This window comes from Siphateles boraxobius, unplaced genomic scaffold (genome assembly GCF_051911475.1).
Source record: "Siphateles boraxobius isolate OS27281-9 unplaced genomic scaffold, OSU_SipBor_1 25, whole genome shotgun sequence".
In the NCBI taxonomy this organism is placed as follows: Eukaryota; Metazoa; Chordata; class Actinopteri; order Cypriniformes; family Leuciscidae; genus Siphateles; species Siphateles boraxobius.
In genome coordinates this window covers 19,578,498-19,602,297 of record NW_027508866.1, presented here as the reverse complement: position 1 = coordinate 19,602,297, position 23,800 = coordinate 19,578,498, and the positions used below count along the sequence as shown (strand labels likewise).

Genomic DNA, 23,800 nt, shown 5'->3' with positions numbered 1-23,800 from the left:
ACAATGGAAGTGAATGGGGCCAATTTATCCTCCGTTTGTTTCAATAATATAGCCACAAGATGTAACCAAAATGCATGTCACCATGATTTAGTGTGAAAAAATAACTTTTCTGTGTAAAGTTCTTTCTAAATGTACAACTTTGTTGATGTGACAACATAAAACTGTAAACCCCAAAACACACGTTTTAACAGAAGAATTAAAGCACCTTGTGCTTTTTTTAAAATAATAAGCTTCACATGTCTCTAATTAAATTGGCTCTATTTACTTACCATTGGAAGTGCCGCAACCCAACCTTCATTTTCATATTTTTAAAGAAAAGAAGCCATGAGTCTTAATTATTTTTTTAGGTAAAATTTGTAATGCCACAAATGCTGGCGATTGAGCTTAACTGCACTGTGTTTTTTCACCTTGATGATGATAAAACAGTTCAAATGACTTAGATGTATGTTGAAGGAGGACGTCTAGTTGAGTCCTTAAACAACCACAGAATACCTTAGAAATCACAAAGCAACATGTTAACTACCATTTAGCACCATTACAAATGCATAACAATGAACTGGAACCACCACAGCACCCTATACCAATATGGTTCTCAGTTTTGCAGTTTAGCAAAACTAGCATTTTCTCAATGTTGAATGTTATGAAACATAACATTAAAAGTGTCTTTGTGACTACAACTGGACCACTTTTGTATAATTAATATTCCACATTAGTGAATGACTCACTTGACATCCAGTCTAAGCCAAGGTTTCCTTCACACTCACTGTTTCCATGTCATGCTAGCTCACTTCTGCCAGCAAATTATTACGATAACCATCGGCCACCACTAGGCGGAGCCAAACACTCCTTCATTAAACACACAGAACACCTCCATCATTGTCATACTGTAATGGTGTGTGAGTGTGAAATGTTTATGTGACATTTCTGGTCTCCGCTTTTGCAGATCAACACTGCGACAAGCATGTTTAAGTCTTCAGAGAAGAAACGGATGTGTCCGACCTGTGTAAACATGGAGTCGCTTGAAGGCAACCTCATTCTTGTTATGCCTTAATAAGGCAGTGTTCTCCGTCTGTCCACTCTTTCATGGTTTAGTTCTGCGTAGAGCCAGGCCACATGCTTATGCAATCACTGTCATCACAAAGCATGCTGGGTGAGCACCATTTATCTCAACCTTTCCTTTCCTCTGGTTTTCAAACATAAAAACCCTGATACCATTTTTTAAGTGACAGTGTTTAGATAAAATGATGACGCATTGTTATCTCCTGGTAGATACGCCAAAGCTGAAAGTTGGGAAAGATCAGAACAAGCAGTGCCAAAATATGTCACTAATACTTAATGTCCTGTTCTACTGATTCCACGGTTTTCCTGGTCCCTTCAGAAGAGGGTGATGAGGGTCGGGGTGGGAGTGGCTCAGAAAAACTCACTCACTCACTCCAGCATCAGAGTTGAATTGAGTGTATGTGACCTTTCCTCTGGACAGCCGCAGCGAGATTGGTGAGCTTCATCTTTATGCTTCTTATTTTGCCAGATTTTAGGAGAATTTTCACTTTTGTTGTTTTTCTGATGCATTTTCATTTATCTTTCAGTTCAATGATTGTGTGATTACATAACAGCTATTACACCAGTGTAAGAGCGAATTGTTATTGAGCGGTTATATAAATTCCACCAACATTATTATGTGTTATTAGGGTAAAACTGTATTATGGCATCCAGAAACAATATTACCCATTCTGCTAGCTTCAGCCCACACATTATTCCCAACACATGCTGACATTACAGCAGCACTAAAGAGCATCTGAACACTTGAGGCATCTGACTCATTAACCTTTAATAAACGGCTCAACACAGGTGTCCTATTAGAGTAACTATTTAGAGTAACTATGACATTGTCTGTGAGCGTGATCCACTAGAGTTTGATAACTATGGAGCCCCTAAAGGGACATGGTGATGGGAGAAAATCTGAGATTATATTTCAATGCCTTTGTGTTTGCTTGTAAATCTTTTGAGTAACAGTTTATTTTGATGGTCGGCTTTAGATATTCTACTGACTATAAGTAACTTTGCAACTTATAAGCTACCAGTCATCAGAGTATTAGTAGACTGTCTGCTTATTATTTACAGTACCAATTGTTTACATATACATTTGCAATACCGTACTTTAACTGTAATATGCAATTACTTTCCATTGCACTTTTACTCGGATAGCTTCTGTCCAACTTAATTTGCACTACTTTAAATCCATTGTTATAATGCTCATTTAGCCTTACTTATTACATATATCTATCTGAAAATCCTGTTTATAGTAATAACCATCTGTTTATTATGCTCACATTCTGTATATTATCACATTCTATATATATCACATTAGTATACTAAGCTCACATTCTGTTTATAGTAATAGCCATCTGTATATATATTCATAGTACACATTCACCTGTAAACTTTGTTTATAGTAATAATCATCTGTATATTATGTTCATTGTACATATCTGTAAAAATTCTGTTTATAGTAATAGCCATCTGTATATTATATTCAGTACATATCTAGCTATATTTATTCAGTACATATCCATATCCTGCACTTACTGCTATTGCACTTCTGGTTAGACCCAAACTGCATTTCGTTGCCTTGTACCTGTACTTGTGTAATGACAATAAAGTTGAATCTAATCTAATCTAATCTAATTATCTGCTAACACTTTATTTTGATGGTCCCTCCAGAGAAATTTTTCAAACATAACTTTAAACGAAAGAATGCAAAACTGGTAATAGATATTATATAAGGTGGAATGAAAAACTATAGTTCAATGCTTTTGCTAGCAAACTTAGAATTTTTGTGACCGCATGCAAAGTATCTCAGGGAAATGCAAAACTTTTGTGAGCAAACACAAAACTGCTGCTAGAAATAATATGAAGGAAAATATATATTTTAATGCTTTTGTAAGTGAATGCAAAGTTTCTTGGGGGAACTCAATAATTTTAGAGAATAACTTGTGGGAACAAGTTATAATTTGAAAATACAAATATAATTTGAAAAGCAATGAAATATAATGTTCCTCCCACTTCATTTTTTTTTCAATAACCATGTTCTTAGAGTTCTCCATAGACCCAAATACTTAATTTTAAACAGTATATGTATTGTTTTATCATTAAAATCTAAGAATTTCTCTTTTTTGCTTAAAAAGTGCACTTGTAGCCTACTATCTTTCTTTAAAATAAATGCCTCTTAAATCTTAAAGATAGGGATGCACTGATATCAACATTTTTGGCCAATACCGGTACTCTATATTTCATTACAATAAACTTGTAAATTTTTATAAGTCTAAAATTCAAATTTTTGTATAATTTTTGTGAGCCTGATTACAAAAACAAAAGTCTCACCATTAAAAGCCATATCCCAAACACACAATTATAATGTTTTCATTATAATTTTATGTTGCCTATTCAGACTTGTGCTGCACGTTACACTTACATATAACTGTATTTTCCTTTTTTGAAGTGATTTCAATCATATTTCAAGCATTTCAAAATCATCATGGTGAACAGATCGCATCCGAAGTGTCTCAGCTAAAGGAAATAATCCATTATTTATTGGCTTTATTATATCGGCCAAATTTACTTTTCGGGTAGATAGCGGTAACATTAAAAACAAACATGTATCAGCCGATACTGATATGGTGGCCGATATATCATTCATCCCCACTTAAAGAGATACTGTGGTTCAGGCAAAAATTAAAATTCTGTCATTATTTACTCACCCTCAGGTTGTTCAAAACCTGTATGACTTACTTTCCTCTGTAAAACACACACACACACACACACACACACACACACACACACACACACACACACACACACACACACACACACACACACACACACACACACACACACACACTCACACGTAGTGTTTCCATGTTTTATGGGGACTTTCAATAGACATAATGATTTTTATACTGTACAAACTGTATATTCTATTCCCTTACACTAACCCTACCCCTAAACACACACACAAGATATTTTATAAAAAAGGTCTTTCTTTTGTTTGTTTGTTTTTTTCATTCAGTGAAAGTCAAATGGTGTTGTTTTTTTTGGACCACGGGAAATGGATAATAAATATTTTTTATTTTTCAAAATATCTTCTTTCCACAGAAGAAAGTCATACAAGTTTGGAACGACATGAAAATGATGACAGAATGTTCATCCCTGTAAATAGTCTCCACTCATAAATCTCTTTGTTTGCGTTTGGGTCTCAGTTGGTTTACAGGACTACAGGAAGAAGGTGCGGGAGATATCCTAAGCTACTGCATGGTTAATGTTAGTGCCAACCAACATGGTTTTTGTTTATGATGAGATGAATGTTTGGATTTTTGATGTTTAAATGTCCTTTTCCATTTATATGGATGCAAACAGTCATCATTATGTGTGGCTCGAAGCAGCGTGACATTTAATCTGTGAGAAAACAATCACGCTAAATATTTTTTATTAATAAAACCTGTTTGTTCAGAAGCCGCTCAAACCCTTTGGCTGTGACTAGTTATATCCGCGTTTAGTAGCTACAGACTATCTTACTAGCATCTCGGGGTGTTAAAATATCCTTGTACTAGAAGTTCTCACACAAAGCTTTCAGTTAGAACATCTCTCCCTAATTTTTCCTTTCCATAAACGTACTCCCTGATTCCCACGCACACATTGAGATTTATACATCTCGTAACCTGGCTCCATCAACACCTCCTGTTCCTCCTTCTGTCCCAGCTGTCACTAAAGATGGAGGCTGAGAAGGGAACATTAGAGGCAGGTATCAAAGAGCAACCTGAACCTGATACCATGGGTCCACTGACAGTCGAACAGCTGGCAGCTATAGAGGATGAAGAGATCCTCAATAATATGGTAAGTAAGAGGCAACAATAGGCGCTACAAGTGGAGCAGGCTTGTTATCGTGGTTTGTCTTGACCATATTTAGGAAAGTGTGTTTCCCTTCTGTTTATTGCATGTAATAGCTAGATAAGGCTGTGGATTTCGAGGAGAGGAAAATGATCCGGGCTGCCATGAGAGAACTGCTCAAGAGAAAGAGGGGTGAGGATTGGGTCATGTCCCTATGCACATATTCAATATAGGACAATATATATATATATGGCTTAACATTTTGTTAAGTCTAACTTGATTCCCGACATGCTTTTAGGTGAATCTCAAAATTTGTCAAGAATCAAAAAGTTTGTTTTTTGTGTCACATTATTGTAAGCATAATTCATGGTTTGTGCTGCTGTCTTTAGTATTTATGCTAACTATAAATGGGGAAAAGCATCTGGACATGGTTATTCTCATCGCATCATAATTTTTTTGCATTATAATAATGACAATTTTGGGTGGAAATGTGATAAAATGTCATGAAAATAAAAAAAGTTGGGGTTTTAAGCATTATATATTGTTGCATTATACAATTCTCATCATTCTCAGTGTTATTTACCATTGGAGACTCATTATCTTAATCTCATTATCAATATCATTCTTATCAGCATTATGATACTGTTAAAAATAACTAATAAAATAAATTCAAAATTAAAATCAGCATTAAGAAACATGTTAAAGTCAGTAACAAATATGTAAAATAAAAAAAATATTTTAATAATATATGATGATATGTAAATAAGATTTTTTTCTGTAGTTATAAAAATTATATTTTTTATTACAGTTATTTCAAAAGTGGACAGAGGTCAAATGCCACAGAAATAATTTAACAATGCAAAACATCTATTCTAAAAATAGGTTGTCATTGTCTTAATATAATTACGTATTTCTATTTGTGATGGATCTGCCATGAGCTTTAGCAAATCACAACAACAACAACAACAAAAAATGGGTCCATCGCCACAAAACAGGGAGCAAAGTGGTCTTCAATTCTGACAGTTTTTATTAAATCTTGCTTACGCAAGATAAAACCTGATCAAGCCTCATTAGAGAGGAAAAAGGCCAAAATTTGTAACAGTTAAAAAGCCATGTCCCAAGCACACAATTTAACGTTCTCATTATAATTTCATAGCCTATATGAGAGACTTGTGCTGCACATGTTGCACTTACATATAACTGTATTTTCCTTTTTTTAAGTGATTTCAATCATATTTCAAGCAATTCAAAACCATCATGGTGAACAGTGCGCATCTGAAGTGCCTCAGCTGAATGAAATAATTAATTATTTATCAGCTTTAAGATCGGCCTAATTTTCTTATTGGGCCGATAACGATAAAATTATAAATTTATTATATCGTGCATCCCTAAGAAACGTCCTGGTTGCGTATGCAACCCACCGTTCCCTGAAGGAGGGAACCGAGGTCGTAGTCTTACGTCGACTGAATGGGGATTGGGAGCCAATGTTCTTTGAGTACTATTGAATGAGTCAATGGAATTGGCGTGTGTGATTCACATCACACACTCCGCCCCCGTGGTGCGGGTATAAATACGGAAGTGGATGCACGCACTAGTTGCTTTTTCGCTGAGGAGCCGAGCGTAACCCGGAGTCAGCGGTGGTTCAGCAGTAGTGGCAAGGGGACTATATCCTCCGGGTTTCATACGCAACCAGAACGTTCCCTTTCAGTCGAGAGCGTCAGACGTAGTCTTACGTTGACTGAATGCTGACCAACCTTTGAAAGCGCCACTAAAGCTGCCACCTTCCAGTGCCTGGACAAAAGCCTCCTGAAGCCCCCGCCCTTTTCAGGCGGGGAAGGACAGTGCTTAGGCTGGAGAAGTCACTGCTGTTCCACAGGACCACTGGGAAAGCGATCCCTGACATGGAAGGAAGGGACGCTGTGGAAGCCAAACCTACCCAAAGGGAAAAGTGGAAATACAAATATGACCGGGCAGTGCAACATATGGAAGTCACTGGGGTGGCTTCAGCCTAAGAAGGGGGGAGACTCAGCTAACAGCGACGGCACAGACTCTGCTGAGAGAAGACACGGGCTCGCTGTAGGGAGCCGTACCGTGGAAGAATACACATATGGGATCATCGTAGGGATCGCAACATATGGACCAAGCCTAACACAGGTTTCAAACTGCTTACGAGTTGTAGGATGCATTTCTGATGTTGGAGGGGTGCGGAGGAACTCAACAGGGTTCGGAAAGGGGAACCCACTGGAGTAGAAATGGCGCACGTATCCAGTCCATAGGAGGGGAATGGCGCAGCAAGTCGACACTTTGACTCGGGCTCACGGTGAAACTGGCTTCATGAGAAGGGAGCCCACGGGAAGCAGCGGTTCAAGTAAGGGTGTCGCCCAGCCCCCAACTCTAGAATATCTGTCAGCGAAGCACCTTGTCAACACCTCCTAGAAGGGAGCACTCACTCATTTAGAGGAGCTCACCACCTAAGTGGACAGGTACATCTCGGAATTTTCACCAAGATGAAGGCAGCCACCATTCAGTGGGCCAACCTCGCTTAGAAACAGCCTTCCCTCTCTGCTGATTTCCTAAACAGATATAGAGCTGGTCTGAGGACCTAACGCTTGCATTCTGTACACGTCTAACCGCTATGAAGCGGACGGACAGAGAAGCCAGGGCTGTGTCTGCCTCCTCCGGGGCAGCACTTGCAGGCTCACCACCTGTTCCCTTTAGGGGAGAGGTAGGAACCTTGGGCACAATCCGGGGTCACAGCTCGTGAGAGTTAGCCGGCCTGAATTTCAGGCACAACTTGTTGACCGAAAGCGAGCATGTCTCTACCCTCTAGTAGAGACCATGCGAGCAGGAGAACTGTTATAAACAGAATTTTTAACTCACTGCCTGCAGTGGCTCAGGGGCAGTCTCTGGAGTGCAGCTCCACCAGAGATAAGGCCCAAGAGGATAAAGAGGGGCAGAAGGATTTCACCTTTGCTCCTTCAGGAACCTGCCGTGGTCAGGATGTGCTTCCCATGCTTCTGGATTGTGATGAGCGTTTAATAGAAAAAGAGGCAACATCATTTTGAGGGTCGAGGAAAACAGCCTACTCCAACCCATCTTGCCGGAAAGGGAGCACTGAAATGACCGAACGCTCTCAGGATCTCCTCATGGAGAGAAGACTCACCAACGAGTAGGTTCTACTTCTATTAAGCGTAAGCACACTACCTCTTTTCAGGGGGTGCTCGCAGAAGTGATGGTAACTACCACATATTCCTGCGATAGTCACCTGAACCTCCTCATCCAGTGTAGGAACGGCCTGGAACCTCCAGGGGTCAGAACGCGGGTGCCATCGTGCCCCGTCCTTGAAAATGTGTTCAGGGGAAGTCAGGAATGCTGTCAGGGGGAGCTAGGTCTGGTTAGGCCAAAAAGGGGCAACTATCAAGACCTACTCCGCTCCTGACCTGGCACAGTAGGTGGAAGCGACAGGCGCACAAAAGACAGGAGCACTGCCCAACACTACATGTGATGATCACTGAGCTTCAGGAGCATTTCTGCTTAACACCTGAGTGCGATGAACTTCCCTGAGCTTCAGGAGCATTTCTGCTCAACGCCTGAGTGTGATGAAATTCACTGAGCTTCAGGAGCGTTTCTGCTCAACACATGTGTGTGATGAAATCACTGAACTTGAACAGGCGCCAGGCAACAACGAATCGCAGTCGCTTTTTAGGAGGCTCACTGGGGAACGCATTTCTGCGGGCCCCCGGGGGCAGCTGAGAGCCAGTGTCTGTCCAAGGGTTGTCTGCTCGGACAGAAAATATGCAACTGGCATGGAAACGAATCCGGAGAGGCAACAGAGTAACTGTGTGGCCCCGGAGTGGTCATGACCCAGCTGGACCGCCAGGGGATGGAATCTCCACTCACCCTGGCCATAACTGTCGTGAGGCTCGTCGGCGGCATGTCCTTCGCTATACAGGCTATACAGGGTCACACACTGCCAGACTGGCCCTCTTGGGACCCAGGAACAGATGAATTTGCTCTTTCTTTGAAGTGTGGGTACCGCTTGCTCCGCTTCTTTTGGGAGCCAGGGGCGGAACAGACACACACACAAACGAAGACTCCACCCGGCCCTCAGGGAGGGAGTGGATCAGTGACCAACTCCAAGAGCATCCTCATCCATCCCTGGGCTGCCTGCTCTGGAATGCTTTCGCTGTCGCTTGCGGTTGGCTCCATGCTGAGGCCTGGCTGGAGGCTGCTGCGGAGGCCCAGCGGGAGCGGCAGCCAGGGAATGCTCTCGGTGACGAGCAGGCAAAGGAACTGCCACCGGCGGCTGGGTAGAGGCAGTAGCGGGCCAGGATGTGCAAGATGGCCTCCGTCTGCGCTTGGGCGGCAGAGAACTGTTGGACGCAGCTCTTCGCCGCGTCGCCGACCAGCCCAACCTGGGAAATTGGAGAGACCAGGAACCGAACCTTGTCCGCATCTGCCATATCAACCAGGCTGACCCAATGATGGCGCTCCAGGACAACAAAGGTGGACATCGCCAGACCGATCACGCATGCCACGTCACTCGTGCCCCGGAGGGCAAGGTCGGAGCAGTGCGGTGCTCACCTATGAGCGCACTGTCTGGGCTCCCCTCGTGCATGTCAATGAGTGCTCTGGCCTGACAGACCTATAGCAGTGCCATGGCATGCAAAAGGAGGCGGCTTGCCCATAGGCTTTGTAAACTCATCCGTTCCGACGGGCAGAGAACTCACGGGCCTTAGGGGGGGACGAGGATCCCTCCAAAAGGCAGCGGCCGCCAGACACAGGTGCACCTGTGTCTGACAGACTCTTCCACTGGAGGGACAGCCTTGCAACCCTTCACCGCTCCTCCATCAAGGGTAGTGAGGAGGAAAAGCTATTCAGGCAGTTTCCGTCAGAGAAAGATTCCGTCCACAACCTGATAAGCTCTCCATGCACATCGGAAAGGAAAATCACTAGGGCGGCGAGCCTAGAACCAGCGCTGCCCGGCCCGAGTTACCAATCCTCCAACCGAGACTGAACAGGACATGGTGGAGTTTCACTCGAGCCCGGCAGCCTCGGCGGCCCGTTTTAGCATAGCTGACATTTCTGGATCTGGCTCGAGCAATGTTACACTCCCAGAGTGAGATAACACAGCCGAGTCGTCATTTCCAGAGGCCAGCTCACCCTCCGATGCTGCTATCATCATCTTATCTTCTGGGGGAACCCCAATTGAAACGGCTCATCGGTCCATTACAGAGGGACCAGCACGCTCAACAGGAATTCCATCGACTGCGGTCTGATGGAGGAGTGAGGAGCCCACAGGGAATGGTAAATGGGCGAGACATCACTATCCCCCGATCCCCCATCCCACACGGCACCCGGGGGTGGGGCAGGGTAATGTGGACTCGCGCTTCGCAGACGAAGGCGAGTCTCAATCTCAACACCGCGACAGTCATATTCCCGTAATGAGAACACGAGCTGTCCACAAAAGCTGCCTCAGCATGCTGAACACATAAATATATATACATATTTATATACACATAAATATATATCTCAAACACGTGATGCAACAATTGTGATCGTCAAAGAGAAAATGGAACGACCGCATCCAGAAACGCACAGGTGGACTGACATCTTGAAAAAGACGCAAACGTACCTGTGTTGCTCTTTCAGGAAAAAAGACCCATCACCAGTGCCGGAGCACACAGAGGACTGACCACGGCAACACTGAACATTGAACAGAAACAGTGAAGCACTCACTTTTTCCACCCTCTGACCAGCCGTCAACACACACAAACCTTTAGAATTTGTTGCTGTTAAAACAGCAGTTGAGAGATAAAAGCTTGTGATCACCGCTGCACTCGCGCTGTAGAAACCACCAGCACTGGGAGAGTCTTCCAGAAGAACACCGACACACTCGCTCGTTGTAAACAACAGCACTCTTCAGAGACATCAAACGATCGTCACCGAAGCGAAAGGCAACTAGTGCATGCATTCACTTCCGTATTTATACCCGAGCCACGGGGGGTAGTGTGTGATGCGAATCACGCACGCCAATTCCATTGGCGTCCTTCAATAGTACTCGAAGAACATTCGCTCTCTGACGCGATCCCCATTCAGTCGACGTAAGACTACGTCTGACGTTCTCGGTTGAAAGGGAACATTCATTATTATCAATGATGAAAACAGTTGTGCTGCTTTATATTTTTGTGTAAATGTGATAAAACAAATTTCAGGATTCTTTGATGAATAGAATGTTTAAAACAGGATTTATTTGCAATAGAAATCTTTTGTAACATTATAAATGTCACTTTTGATTAATGCATCCCATGCTTGATAAAAGTATTAATTTCTTTTCAAATAAAACCTTTACTGACCCGAAACTTTTTGAACATTAATGTGATAAATATAACCCAGACATGTTCTTGACAGATTTCATGAGATTCCACCTTTAAGAGACATTACTATTACACAAACAACCACAGGAAGTAAACTCAACAGAATAAACTACTACTAGTATCTGTTTCACTTTTCTATTCAGAATGAAAAATACAATAGTTTGTTTATTCTTTTTTGTGAGTGAAAAACGCCCTTGTCTCTCTCTCTCTCTCTCAGAACGGCGTGATAGGGAGCGGGCGGCCCGGATGGAGAATCTGCGTCAGCAGGGTAGCGGAGGCAAGACAGCTGCTGGACTGAATAAGGACCAGAAAGCCACTAATAACCTGAGTAGCGCTCAGTTCAACACACATAGTGAGTAACCATTACTCTTTAGGATCTGAACAGTATGTACATTTACTGCAGTTCTTCTAACTGTAAGGCTTTGATAACCTCCCCTTTCTCTTTTTACTTCAATTCGGTACAGAGACGGCTCAGGCAAAAATATTTTCAACACCAACCTCTACTGTCTCTTCAAAAACTGTTAGCAGGTGAGTCATTCCTAGAGGCCTGACAGGATGACAGCATGGGATGAATCCCATCGTCTGATTGTTTTATTTTTTCTCCTAAAGCCCTGCTCAATCCCATGTGGCCAGGGATAAAAAATTGCCGGGCGGCTCAGCAGTTGGGGGGCCAAACACTAAAGATGTCAAACAGATGCTGCTGGACTGGTGTCGTGTCAAGACTGAACCATATGAGGTGGGCCTGAAGAGAGCAAATAAGATCAAATCAGACAGTTTCTGTTTTGCTACATTTCTCTGGCTCTGTGTGAATCTCATGGAAACATGTCCAGATTACATTTCACCCCAAAATATATAAAAAGAAAAGACAGGAAGAAATTGTATTTAACATAAAGAAAATCAAACCTATTTTAAGGATTTCTTTTGCATTTTGATATTTTTATGACAATTAAGCACCTTTTCCCTCTCATTCTCATTCCTGTAATGCTTACTATTTTTTAATACCATATTTGTAAGACCGATTATGCTAAATGATCGTTCCCTTTTTTTACTGTATTACTGCCAAAAATAATGTAATGGGTTTTATTTTTTTATTCGATTTTTAAAAAACTAAATCAGCATAAATTGTTTTACAACAAATGCTTTATGTATAAATACTTTATATATTTTTTATTTGCTTTATTACAATGCAAATTAGGAGGGTGGTGAGAAAACCCAAAAATAACCTAAAAGGTCCTGATATACTTCAAGTGAAATTGAAGAACAAACTGGTGTGATGTCATTTCGAACAAAGTTAAGCCAAAACTAAGTTAGTTTGGAATTCATTACAGGAGTTAACAGCTTGCCAAAGCAAACTTTCCAGACAAGTTCAATCTGGCTGGTAAACACCTTTGAACTACCATTGGTCTGTGGTGATTACGTAATAGGAGAGGTGATTTATAGTAGAAACTGAAGTTGTAATTCTAAACAAAACACTTTAAATGAAAGAGACAATGACACAGTTTTTTCATGTTTAATATAAAGCTACTTTCTTTGAAGTCCCCCTGTAGTTAATAATTGTATCCCTTAAAACTCATCTTTGATCATCAAAATGACAAATTTATAAAAAACAATTCCTGTGAAATAAAAATCTTCAAGCCTTAAAATACCTTGAATGTGAATATAAACCCTTGTTTAATTTAATATACACAGAGCCATGAATATGCTAATTAGCCCTGCCTCCACTCACTCACAGTGATTCACAATGGTATTGCTCTTTACAACATAGGACACATAACAGTAATTAATATGATTAGCCTTTTGCCTGACTGTTATCAACCCTAGTGAAAAAGTATACTTTATTGTATTTTAAATATATTCCCTTTTTTTAATAGTACATTGCAAATATACTAACAAAAATCTAAATCTAAATATATTAAAAAGTATATTAGCATCATGCTTTTACCTATTTTCACACACTTTAAAATAATTGTAATTTAGTATATTTTCTAAAAATATATTTTCTACAAATATACTTGAAGTGAGAATTAGGGTTATTTTTTAAAAGTATTTATTTGCATTTTAAAAAATATATATTTTAGGTGTATTTTAACTGTGTGCTGGAAATGAGCATTGTAACAATGGATTTAAAGTAAACTTTCCAAATACAATATATATACAATAGTATTTTGTACTAAGTATAGTTAAGTTTTATTTGCCTAATAATGTAAATTTGTTATTGAAGACAACGTATGCAATTTGTAGTATTTGGAATCACCCAAAGCAGGTATTAAAGAGCCTATACTTTTTACTCAAGTGGGCAAGTGTGCCAACATGTGCTTCAGGAGACCTGAGTTCGAGTTCCGGCTCGTGGACTTTTCCTGATCCTGTCCCCCACCTCTCTCTCCTACCTCACTTCCTGTCAAGCTACTGCCCTAATAAAAGGCGAAAACACCAAAAATATATATATAAAAAATAAAAAAAATGTATATATATATAAAAATACATTTATGGTATATTGCTTGTATGTTTCGAAGACACTCGTGATGAATTTGTAATGTATTTTTAACACAAATAAAGTACTCTTTAATATCACAAATCAAGCATGTAATTAGTCCCTACACAGGCATATACTTAAAGTATACTTGAAGTTGGTCCAATTTAGTACACAAAAGTACACTAAATACACTAAAGTTATGCTTTACTACAATTTAATTACAACTAAAATATACTTAGTACAAAATTATTTTTTCAAAATAGCACACTTCAAGTTAACTAATCATTTCCACACATTAAGTATACTGATAATTAGTCTGGCTGCAAGAATACTTAGCTTTTTTTTCCACCAGGGAAACAGATAATAATGTGTTGCTAATGTTACACAAACGTCTCTGGTCACGTATGTAACCTTAGTTCCCTGAAGGGAACGAGATGCTGCGTGAAACGCTGTGGGAACGCCCCTGCGTGAGTGCGTCATGAAGCACATATGAAATCGGTCCAATGGCGAGACGGAACGGCATAGGCGGGTGACGTCATCGACCAGGGAACTATATAAGCACCCCAAAACACAAGCGCATCAGCTTCAGCTAAGACTGAAGCAAGTGCTCATGGGCACAGACACGCAGCGTCTCGTTCCCTTCAGGGAACTAAGGTTACATACGTAACCAGAGACGTTCCCTTTCAGGGAACTCGAGCTGCGTGAAATGCTGTGGGAACGCTAATACCAACGTCGCCATACAAGCAAGTGTCCGTCGTGTAACAAAAGTGTTACACTTTTAGTGTAACGTGAAGTGTGCGTCAAGGCGCACATTCGGACGAAAGCACCTGCGCCGCTGGAGTGGAGCTGAAGTCAAGATGGTAAAACTTTACGAATGTGTGCGGTGAGGACCAGCCTGCCGCACCGTAAACGTACTGAATTGATACTCCTGACAAAATAGCCTTAGAGGCAGCCATACTCCTGGTTGAATGAGCCTGGACAGCCAAAGGAGAAGGCTGACCGGCAGACTTGTAGGCAAGTGAGATGGCCTCGACCACCCACTTGCTCAACCTCTTCTTAGATGCAGGACAGCACCTTCCTAGGGGGTCCAAAACAAACAAACAATTGTTCACATTTTCTCCACAGGGCAGCTCTGTGGAGGTAAGCATCTAGAGCCCTAACTGGGCAGAGCAGATTTAGTTTCTCTTGGTCCGACGTCAAAAAGGGAGGAGGACAGAAAGCCTGCAGTACAATAGTCCTGACAACATTAGTTGGAACCTTGGGAACATACCCCGGTCTAGGGAGGAGGAAAGCCTTAACCATGCCGGTTGAAAATTCCAAGCACGAGGGAGAGACCGATAGAGCTTGAATATCTCCTATTCTCTTTAATGAAGAGATAGCAAGAAGAAAGATAGTTTTTAGAGTAATGAATTTCTCAGAAACTACTTCAATGGGCTCGAACGGTGGTAGAGAGAGACCTTCTAGAAAACCGCAAGGTCCCAGGTCGGCACCCTCGTGCGAACTGCTGGCCTCAGCCTCAAAGTGCCACGAAGGAAACGAGGTATAAGTGGGTGTCTCCCGAGAGATGCTCCACTTAAAGGGACGTGGTAAGCAGATAAGGCCTCCACGTATACCTTCAGTGTGGAGTGGGATAACCCTGTGGAGAAATGCTCCTGAAGGAATTCCAGCACTGCACCCACCGGGCAGTTAACTGGGTCCAACTGGTGTTCCCCACACCAAGAGGTGAACATCTTCCATCTCAAGGCATATAATTTCCTAGTGGCCGGAGCTCTGGAGTGGAGGATGGTCTCCACGACCTCAGTCGAGAGACCAGATTCTATGAGCTGGGCCCCCTCAGAGGCCAAGCCCACAACCTCCATAGTTCTGGGCGGGGGTGAAGAATCAACCCACTCGCCTGAGAGAGAAGGTCCCTCCTAATCGGAATCTCTAGAGGAGAGCCGGCGAGGAGAGAAATTAGGTCCGCAAACCAAACTCGGGCCGGCCAGTACGGGGCTACCAACAGTAGACTGACCCCGTCCCGGTGAACCCTTTCCAGAACTCCTGGGAGCAGAGCAATCGGGGGAAATGCGTACAGGCGTGACCTCGGCCACTCCTGTACCATCGCGTCCAATCCCAGAGGGGCTGGATGACTTAGGGAAAACCACAGTGGGCAGTGTGATGTTTCCCTGGATCAAATAGGTCTACCTCTGCACGACCGAAATGTTTCCACAGGAGCTCCACCACCTCGGGATGGAGTCTCCACTCCCCGGGCCTCAGCCCCTGCCTCGGCAGGATGTCTGCCTCCTGATTTAAATATCCCGGGATGTAAATCGCCCTTAATGAAAGAAGCTTCCCCTGGGACCATAGAAGGATATGGTGAGCTAGCTTGTATAACGGGCGCGAACGCAGACCCCCCTGATGGTTTATTTAAGAGACCACCGATGTGTTGTCTGACCGGACAAGAACATGATGACCTCTGAGGTCTGGGAGGAAGTGTTTCAGAGCCTGAAACACCACCAGCATTTCTAGACAATTTATATGCCATTGAAGATGATGGTCCTGCCACAGACCCTGAGCTGGGCGACCACTCATGACGCCCCCCAGCCTGTGAGAGAGGCATCCGTCGTTAGTGTTACACGACGACTCGGAACCCCCAACACAGGCCCTTGGGACAGGAACCAAGGTTCTTTCCACATAGCTAGGGCGCAAAGACACTGTCGCGTGACTCTGATAATGCGGAGCGGGTTTCCCCTCGGGGAGAACCCCTTGGCCCTGAGCCACCACTGCAGCGGTCTCATGTATAGCAGGCCGCAAGGTATAACGTTGGACGCTTCTGCCATAAGACCAAGAATTCTTTGATATTCTTTTACAGTAAGTGACTGGCCTAGCTTTGCCTGTTTGACGGCTAAGAGTATCGAAGCTATACGAGCAGGAGACAGACGTGCCTGCATCGTCGTCGAATCCCAAACCACACCCAGAAAAGTCGTCCTCTGTAATGGAGAAAGCACACTCTTCTTGGTGTTGAGCCTCAACCCCAACTTTTTGATATGGGCGAGCACGACATCTCGATGCCGAATCGCATGATGCTCCAATTGAGCTAGAATCAACCAATCGTCGATATAATTTAAAATGCGGATGCCCTAGAGTCGCAGCGGAGCCAGAGCTGCATCCATGCATTTCGTGAAAGTTCGGGGAGACAGTGCTAGGCCGAACAGAAGAACCCAATATTGGTACGCTTTGCCCCCGAAAGCGAACCTCAGGAACTTCCTGTGTTGTGGAAGGATGGAAATATGGAAGTATGCGTCCTTTAGATCTATCGTGACAAACCAGTCCTCGGACCTGATCTGTGACACGATCTGCTTGAGAGTCAGCATCTTGAACTTGAGCTTCCCTACTGAGCGATTTAATAGGCGCAGATCTAAAATTGGATGTAACCCCCCATCCTTCTTCGGAACGATGAAATATCGGCTGTAATAACCCAACTCGCTGCTGGGAGGAAGAACTCGTTCTATAGCCCCCTTCAGCAGAAGAGTTTTCACCTCTTGTTCCATAACCAGAGCCTGCTCGGGGCCCACCACTGTGGGCAGAACCCCTCTGAAGCGAGGCGGGCGTGATCTGAACTGAATCGCGTACCCATACTCGATAGTCTGCAGGACCCATTGAGATACATTTGGAAGGCTTTTCCACTGTGCCAAAAATTCTACTACGGGTACCAGTCTCTCGAGACTGGCCTCTGGAATATTTTGAGTGGCAGACACAGTGCCCTGTAACGGCGCACCGGCAGGGAACAACTGGCCTGACCACTCTGGACCACTCCTCAGAGTGGACGAGCGTCCCTCGGGAAAACGCTCGCTGGGACCGTCTATTCCCCGGCACGCAGGCGGGGTTGGCAGAACGGGCCCCTGAGGGCACCGAGAAAGAACGGGCACCGTGTAATGCGGCGAACACCCTCCCCTCTCGGTGGGGACCACCCTCAGCATCCTGACGCTTTTGGCGTCATAAGCTCTTCTTTGACGAGGCCTTCCTGGCAACGATAACTGTCCTCAGATCAGCCCTGCCCCTAGACGACCTCGTCTGAGAGCGCCGCTTCTCGTCCCAGTTATGCTGAGGAGGAGTACGAGATGCAACGCTCTGTTTTTGTTGCGCCCTATGTGAGGAGCTACTCAACGGCCGGGGCTGCTTGGCGGGAGACATGAACACGGAGAGGGAGAAATTTCTGGAGCGCCACCTCCTGCTTTTTCTCTTCCTGAAACCTCTCGATGACCGAATTTACTGAGTCACCGAAGACGCGGGGGCGTCCAGGAGAAAAGATTTTTCCTTTTCTTTCATGTTGGATAAGTTCAACCATAATGTCTCTCCTTTACCACCATGGCTGCCATAGAACCACCATGCTCCTTGGTGGCACGGAGAGATAGATCTGCTGCCTGACGTAATTCTTGAATTACGCCAGCACTAATTTCATCCCCCTCACTCATATATTTTAATAGGTCTGCTTGATAGACTTGTAATACTGACATAGTGTGTAAGCACGCTGCCGCTTGACCTGCCGCCGAGTAAGCTTTGCCCACCAAAGCCGAGGTGTTTCTTAATGGCTTGGTGGGCAATGCCGGTTTCTTAAATGACGATGCCGTAACTGGAGATAGATGACTCGCTAACGTCTATTCAGCCTTAGGCATCGCCCCATAACCATAATTCTTAGCCTCAGAAATAGTTGAATAAACAGATGTTTGCTGGCTAAATATTCTGGTTGACACTGGTCTTTTCCATGACCTCGACACCGGCGTGGAGGTGCAGCACGAGAGGGCAGAAATCTTTCATCTAGTTTACTCTTAGAACGAGATTCCTGTCTATCAGCTGGCCACTCGATGCTTAATTTTTCTACAGCACGAGTGAGCACCTCCATAAGCTCCTCACTAGCAGGAGACTGAAGTGACGAGTCCCCAGTCTCTGCTGTATCAATACTTTCAACATCCAGATCCTCAGAACTGGATAATTGAAGTGATGATGCCTCAGCCCGGGCGGAAGAAACCGCAGCGCGTGCTTCCGAACCCGGATCTGAGGCACTGGATCTAGCAGGTAAGGGCTGAGATAAGGCGGAGCCCGTCTCAATCCCCGCTGATAGATCCATTTGCGATCCCCACGATTGAAGCCTTCGCTGTGCCTCGGCAGCAGCGGGACCCGAACCGCGATGAGCGCGCACCGAACCACTCTCCTCAAAGAGGGCTCGGCTAGAGCGGAGCGTTTTTATAGACAAACGCTCGCAATGCTCACGTTCAGCTCCCTCGAGAGCTGACTGGGCATGCAGCACTCCCAAACAAACAACACACAGATTGTGTGTGTCCCCACCCGTAATATAACGTGGGCAGGGATGAACACACTTTCTGAACTGCTGTTCGCTCGCCATGATATATATATAGTCTCTTTTTATAGTTTTTATATATATGTGAAAAACTCCTGCCTAACAATTTCTAAGGACAGACAAAAACACTTGAGACACAGACTTTTTCATACACAGAGCGCTTGCTGAAGACTCAGAAGCTGATGCGCTTGTGTTTTGGGGTGCTTATAAAGTTTCCTGGTCGATGACGTCACCCGCCTATGACGTTCCGTCTAACCATTGGACTGATTTCATAGGTGCTTCATGACGCACTCACGCAGGGGTTCCCACAGCGTTTCACGCAGCTCGAGTTCCCATTCACCATCTCTTCTAACAATCATTAGAAACGCTTTGAACAACTCAGAATGTCAGTCGAGAAAGGCATATAGTTAATCATAACATCATAATATACATCATACACCTGCTACATTGGTAAATCTACCCGATTCTTTTTATAACAACAAAAAATTATGCCGGAATATCCTGGCATCTCTCGAGAATCCCCTGCTAGTTTGCTGTTAGTGATATGCTAAAGCCCGCCGGCACATTGACCTGATTGGTTACAAGGTAGTTTGTGACGTCAGAAACACCAGTGATTTCAAACCGCGTTTTTGAGACTGTCTTCGGTTCACTGCAGTTTTAAGGAGAAAATACTCAGCAATGGTGTTGACTCATGAATTTGCACATGCTTTGTCTTACAGCACATTTAAAACACCACCTAAACAACATTAAAAGCTGGATTTTCACTACAGGGGGACTTTAAAGCAATCTATTGTATAAAGTGCTATATAAATAAATGTGGTGACCTGGCTTTCAGAGCTCAGACAAACATCCACATCATGATCAGATGCTTTCTTAACTGTTGTTTTCTCACCACTGTCATTTTAGTTGTGTGCTTACTTTGTTATTGAGAGAAAAGCGTGCAACACTTACATAATCATTCATCTAAATGTGGGTGCCATCAGGATGTTCAATAACAGTATACCACCTGTCACATATTTCATATGTTTATGTTTCACATATTTTTACAAAAAAGTGTTCTTGACAGTTTTTTTTTTATTATTCACACTCTTATACTTGTTTATATATTTAGGGTGTGAAAATCCAAAATTTCTCCTCTAGCTGGGCAGATGGTCTGGCGTTTTGTGCCCTGGTGCACAGGTTCTTCCCTGAGGGCTTTGAATATTGCACTCTCGACCCCTATGATCGCAGGGCCAACTTTGAGAAGGCGTTCAAGACTGCAGAGTAAGACATGACACTAATATTGCATCCTCATCTGCATCTCATGAAGAAATGTCTGAGTTATATATCACCCGAAAAAGAACGAAATTTTAATCATCATTTAAAATAATATAATACAAAATAAATATTATAATAAAATTCCTAATATTAATAATATTAATATATTTCATTATTTAATATAATTCATTTTATAATTATACTTAATGATATTATACTTAAATTATAATGCATTTAAAAAAACTTTTAGTAATTTTCTCATCCAGGCCTAAAAAGAAAATCAGCATAAATTAAAGACAGCACAACAATTTTATAATTTAATTTAAATAAAAAAATCCATGGTGGGGGGAGGAAATGTTCTTTTGTTAAGGTATTTTGTAGGGAAAATTAGCTCAAATCATGAAAATAATATAAAAAAATCATAATGTTCCTAAAATAGGCTTTATTTTCTGTGTGTGTGTAGGAGACTAGCTGACTGTCCTCCCCTGCTGGATGTTGACGACTTGATGCGGATGCGAGAGCCCGACTGGAAGTGTGTGTACACATATATCCAGGAGTTCTACCGCTGCCTAGTAGAGAAAGGCCTCGTCAAGACTAAGAAGAAGATGCCATAGAAACTTTGAGCGTTTTCACTAAATGACCAAAGGGCCACAACAGGCACACAACATAGCGCACATGTGACCTGACATGCCGCTTTTACCTAAAATCAGACAGATAGTCTATTATGTACTCATGCTCTTCTCTGTTTCATAAAAGCACATGCAGTGGACGAGGATTATAACCTGCGTGTTTGGCACTAGGGTACAGCTGGGGCTCTGAAACGGCACATTCCAGTGAGATTACACATGCATTAATCTCAGTCTATGCTTAGAGATTGTGTAAAAGTGTGTGTGTGTGTGTGTGTATACGCAGAAGGCTTTTTATGGTACTGCTACTCCCTGTTTTTTTTTAATGCACTCCAGCACAGAGACATCAGGCTTATAAGGGCATGAGATCTAATTCTTAACTCAGATTAATCGTTTGTTTAAAAATATAGACAGGGAACTTTTGCTATTATATAAACCAGTTCAGAAAGGACAACAAAGCCTCAGAAATGGCTCTTTTGTCTCCTTCAGAATAGAAGTGTCACCTGATTTTGCTTATAGGGTGAAATATGACAACTCAAATGGTTTTCAGTTTCTCTCATCTTGTTCAGGATCAAAAGTGCATCGTACTGAGCATTTGCTTGGTAGTAGAAAATGACCCTAGAACTACACTAAGAGAGATTAGGTCCAATAAAACCTCTCACTCAGGGATAGACAGGCACACGAGGCCTGTAACATACATCTAAGTATTGTTTCAGAAGGCCAATGGTAAATTTTAAGTGCTTTTAAAATGTCCTTGACACTTTATTTGCTGCATGGCTAATGACTTAAGTGCACCATTAAAATAAGACATTCAAATATAATAAAAAATTATTTAAGTAGGCTATTATTAGTATTTTTAGTCATACAAGTACAGTTGCTGTCAATCTGTATCACTGTTCTGGTTTGATTAAATTATGGGTGTTATTTTCCTCCCACAGTGCATCACCGACTGTTTGCCAAGTATTAATAAATGTGATATTCTTCCCTGTGCTTTTCTTTCTCTTTACTAACACGTACACACACACACACACACACACACACACACACACACACACACACACACACACACACACACACACACACACACACACACACACACACACACACACACACGCCATTTAATATATTATTGGATTTTAGTGATAAAACAAATAATACCACAAAATTCAACAAATCACAATCTAATACATTGAGGACACAGTCAAATAAAACTATAAATTGATTACTAATTAAAATGTGTTCTGTTTACAAAAAAACTGAAATATTTCTTAATAAATTGTCAGTTTTTTGAGTTGCGAATTCAGTGCAGCACCCAATGACATGACAAAAATGGCAAAATATACTCAAATAAAACTCATGAAATTACTTCAAAATCCATTTATATGTTCAGAAAATAATACTGCTGTGGTAAAAGAAAACTAATCCCTGGTGAAAAAAAATTCTATTCTTGCAGCCAGGCTAATTACCAGTATACTTAAAGTGTGTTAATTATTAGTTAACTTGAAGTGTGCTATTTTGAAACAACTAATTTTGTACTAAGTATATTTTAGTTGTAATTAAATTATAGTCAAGCATAACTTTAAGTGTATTTAGTGTACTATTGTGTACTAAATTGGACCAACTTCAAGTATACTTAGTATACTTTAAGTATATGCCTGTGTAGGGACTAATTACATGCTTGATTAGTTATATTAAAAGTGTACTTTATTTGTGTTACAAGTACATTACAAATTCATTACTAGTGTCTTCGAAACATACAAGCAATAGCCTATACCATAAGTATATATATATATATATATATATATATATATATATATATATATACACACACATTTATTTTTGTTTTTAAATATTTAGTTTTGGCGTTTATTAGGACAGGACAGTAGCTAGACAGGAAGTGAGGTGGGAGAGAGAGAGAGAGAGAGAGAGAGAGAGAGAGAGAGGGGGGACGGGATCAGGAAAAGTCCACGAGCTGGAACTCGAAGGCCCTGTCCCAAATGGCACACTCTGGACTTGTGGACTTCCATCCTCAGAGTCCACACTTAGATGACGTCATGTAGTGCAGACATTAGAGATGCACGGTTGGCGGTTATAGCCGCGCACACCGCGGATCGGGCGGATGACGTGACGAAAAAAAATATTTTAATTAAATTCGGGCGGGCGGTTTCTAGTCTCGCGGCTGTCATCAGCAGCGCCTTGTATCAGCGGATGGCAGGCGGGAAAATTGGTCAAAAACGTTGGTGCGGATGGATGGCGGACGGATGATGAGTTTTGTGATGCGGTTGCGGATGAAATAATAGCCCATCCGTGCTTCTCTAGCAGACATATAAGGCCCTTGGCGCGAGACCACGACGGCGCATTGGGACAGACTTGATTGTTTTACATTTACATTTACATTTACATTTGTCACACCGGAAAATTAAATATGAAATATGCGGATGAAATAATAGCCCATCCCCGCATCTCTAGCAGACATATAGGGCCCTTGGCGTGAGACCACGACGGCGCATTGGGACAGACTTGATTGTTTTACATTTACATTTACATTTACATTTGTCACACCGGAAATAGGAAAACGATTGTTGTTATGGACAGGAGCTGCAGGTTCGGGGAAATATGCTGCCTATTGTTGTTGTTGTTACAATATGACTCAGAAAAGCCCTGACATTAGGTTCTATTTATTTAATAAATCATAATGTGATCGTATTATTCAGCACGCTATTATTAGCCTATGTTTGAGACATCAACCACTGGTCGATGACCATAATGTTTGTATAAACTAGGTAATAACTGGTAAAATGTACACGTAGGTCATAAAAACTGTAATGATACTTACATTTAAATA

General features: G+C 42.3%; 1 protein-coding gene across 2 annotated transcripts; it reads left to right on the top strand.

Annotated features, from left to right (window-relative positions):
• Positions 1 to 1,321: 1,321 nt before the first annotated feature.
• smtna (smoothelin a) lies at positions 1,322 to 21,945 on the top strand. 2 transcript variants are annotated; one of them, XM_077243077.1, is made up of 9 exons: positions 1,322 to 1,494; positions 4,257 to 4,317; positions 4,756 to 4,890; positions 5,001 to 5,076; positions 11,479 to 11,613; positions 11,726 to 11,789; positions 11,871 to 11,997; positions 20,184 to 20,335; positions 20,793 to 21,945. In XM_077243077.1, the coding sequence occupies exons 1-9, from the start codon at positions 1,388 to 1,390 to the stop codon at positions 20,941 to 20,943; spliced, it is 1,008 nt and encodes a 335-aa protein (XP_077099192.1). In that variant the 5' UTR covers positions 1,322 to 1,387; the 3' UTR covers positions 20,944 to 21,945. The 2 variants fall into 2 exon arrangements, with proteins under 2 accessions (XP_077099192.1, XP_077099193.1); XM_077243078.1 differs by lacking the exon at positions 4,257 to 4,317 and having other exon boundaries at positions 1,342 to 1,494.
• The last annotated feature ends 1,855 nt before the right edge of the window (positions 21,946 to 23,800 follow it).

Excerpts from the sequence above, each read along its gene's own strand:
- smtna (XM_077243077.1), top strand. The coding sequence starts at position 1,388 with ATGAGGGTCGGGGTGGGAGTGGCTCAGAAAAACTCACTCACTCACTCC. Across the intron at positions 1,495-4,256 it reads GGACAGCCGCAGCGAGATTG|TTGGTTTACAGGACTACAGG; the intron begins GTGAGCTTCATC and ends TTTGGGTCTCAG. Across the intron at positions 11,998-20,183 it reads TCAAGACTGAACCATATGAG|GGTGTGAAAATCCAAAATTT; the intron begins GTGGGCCTGAAG and ends TTATATATTTAG.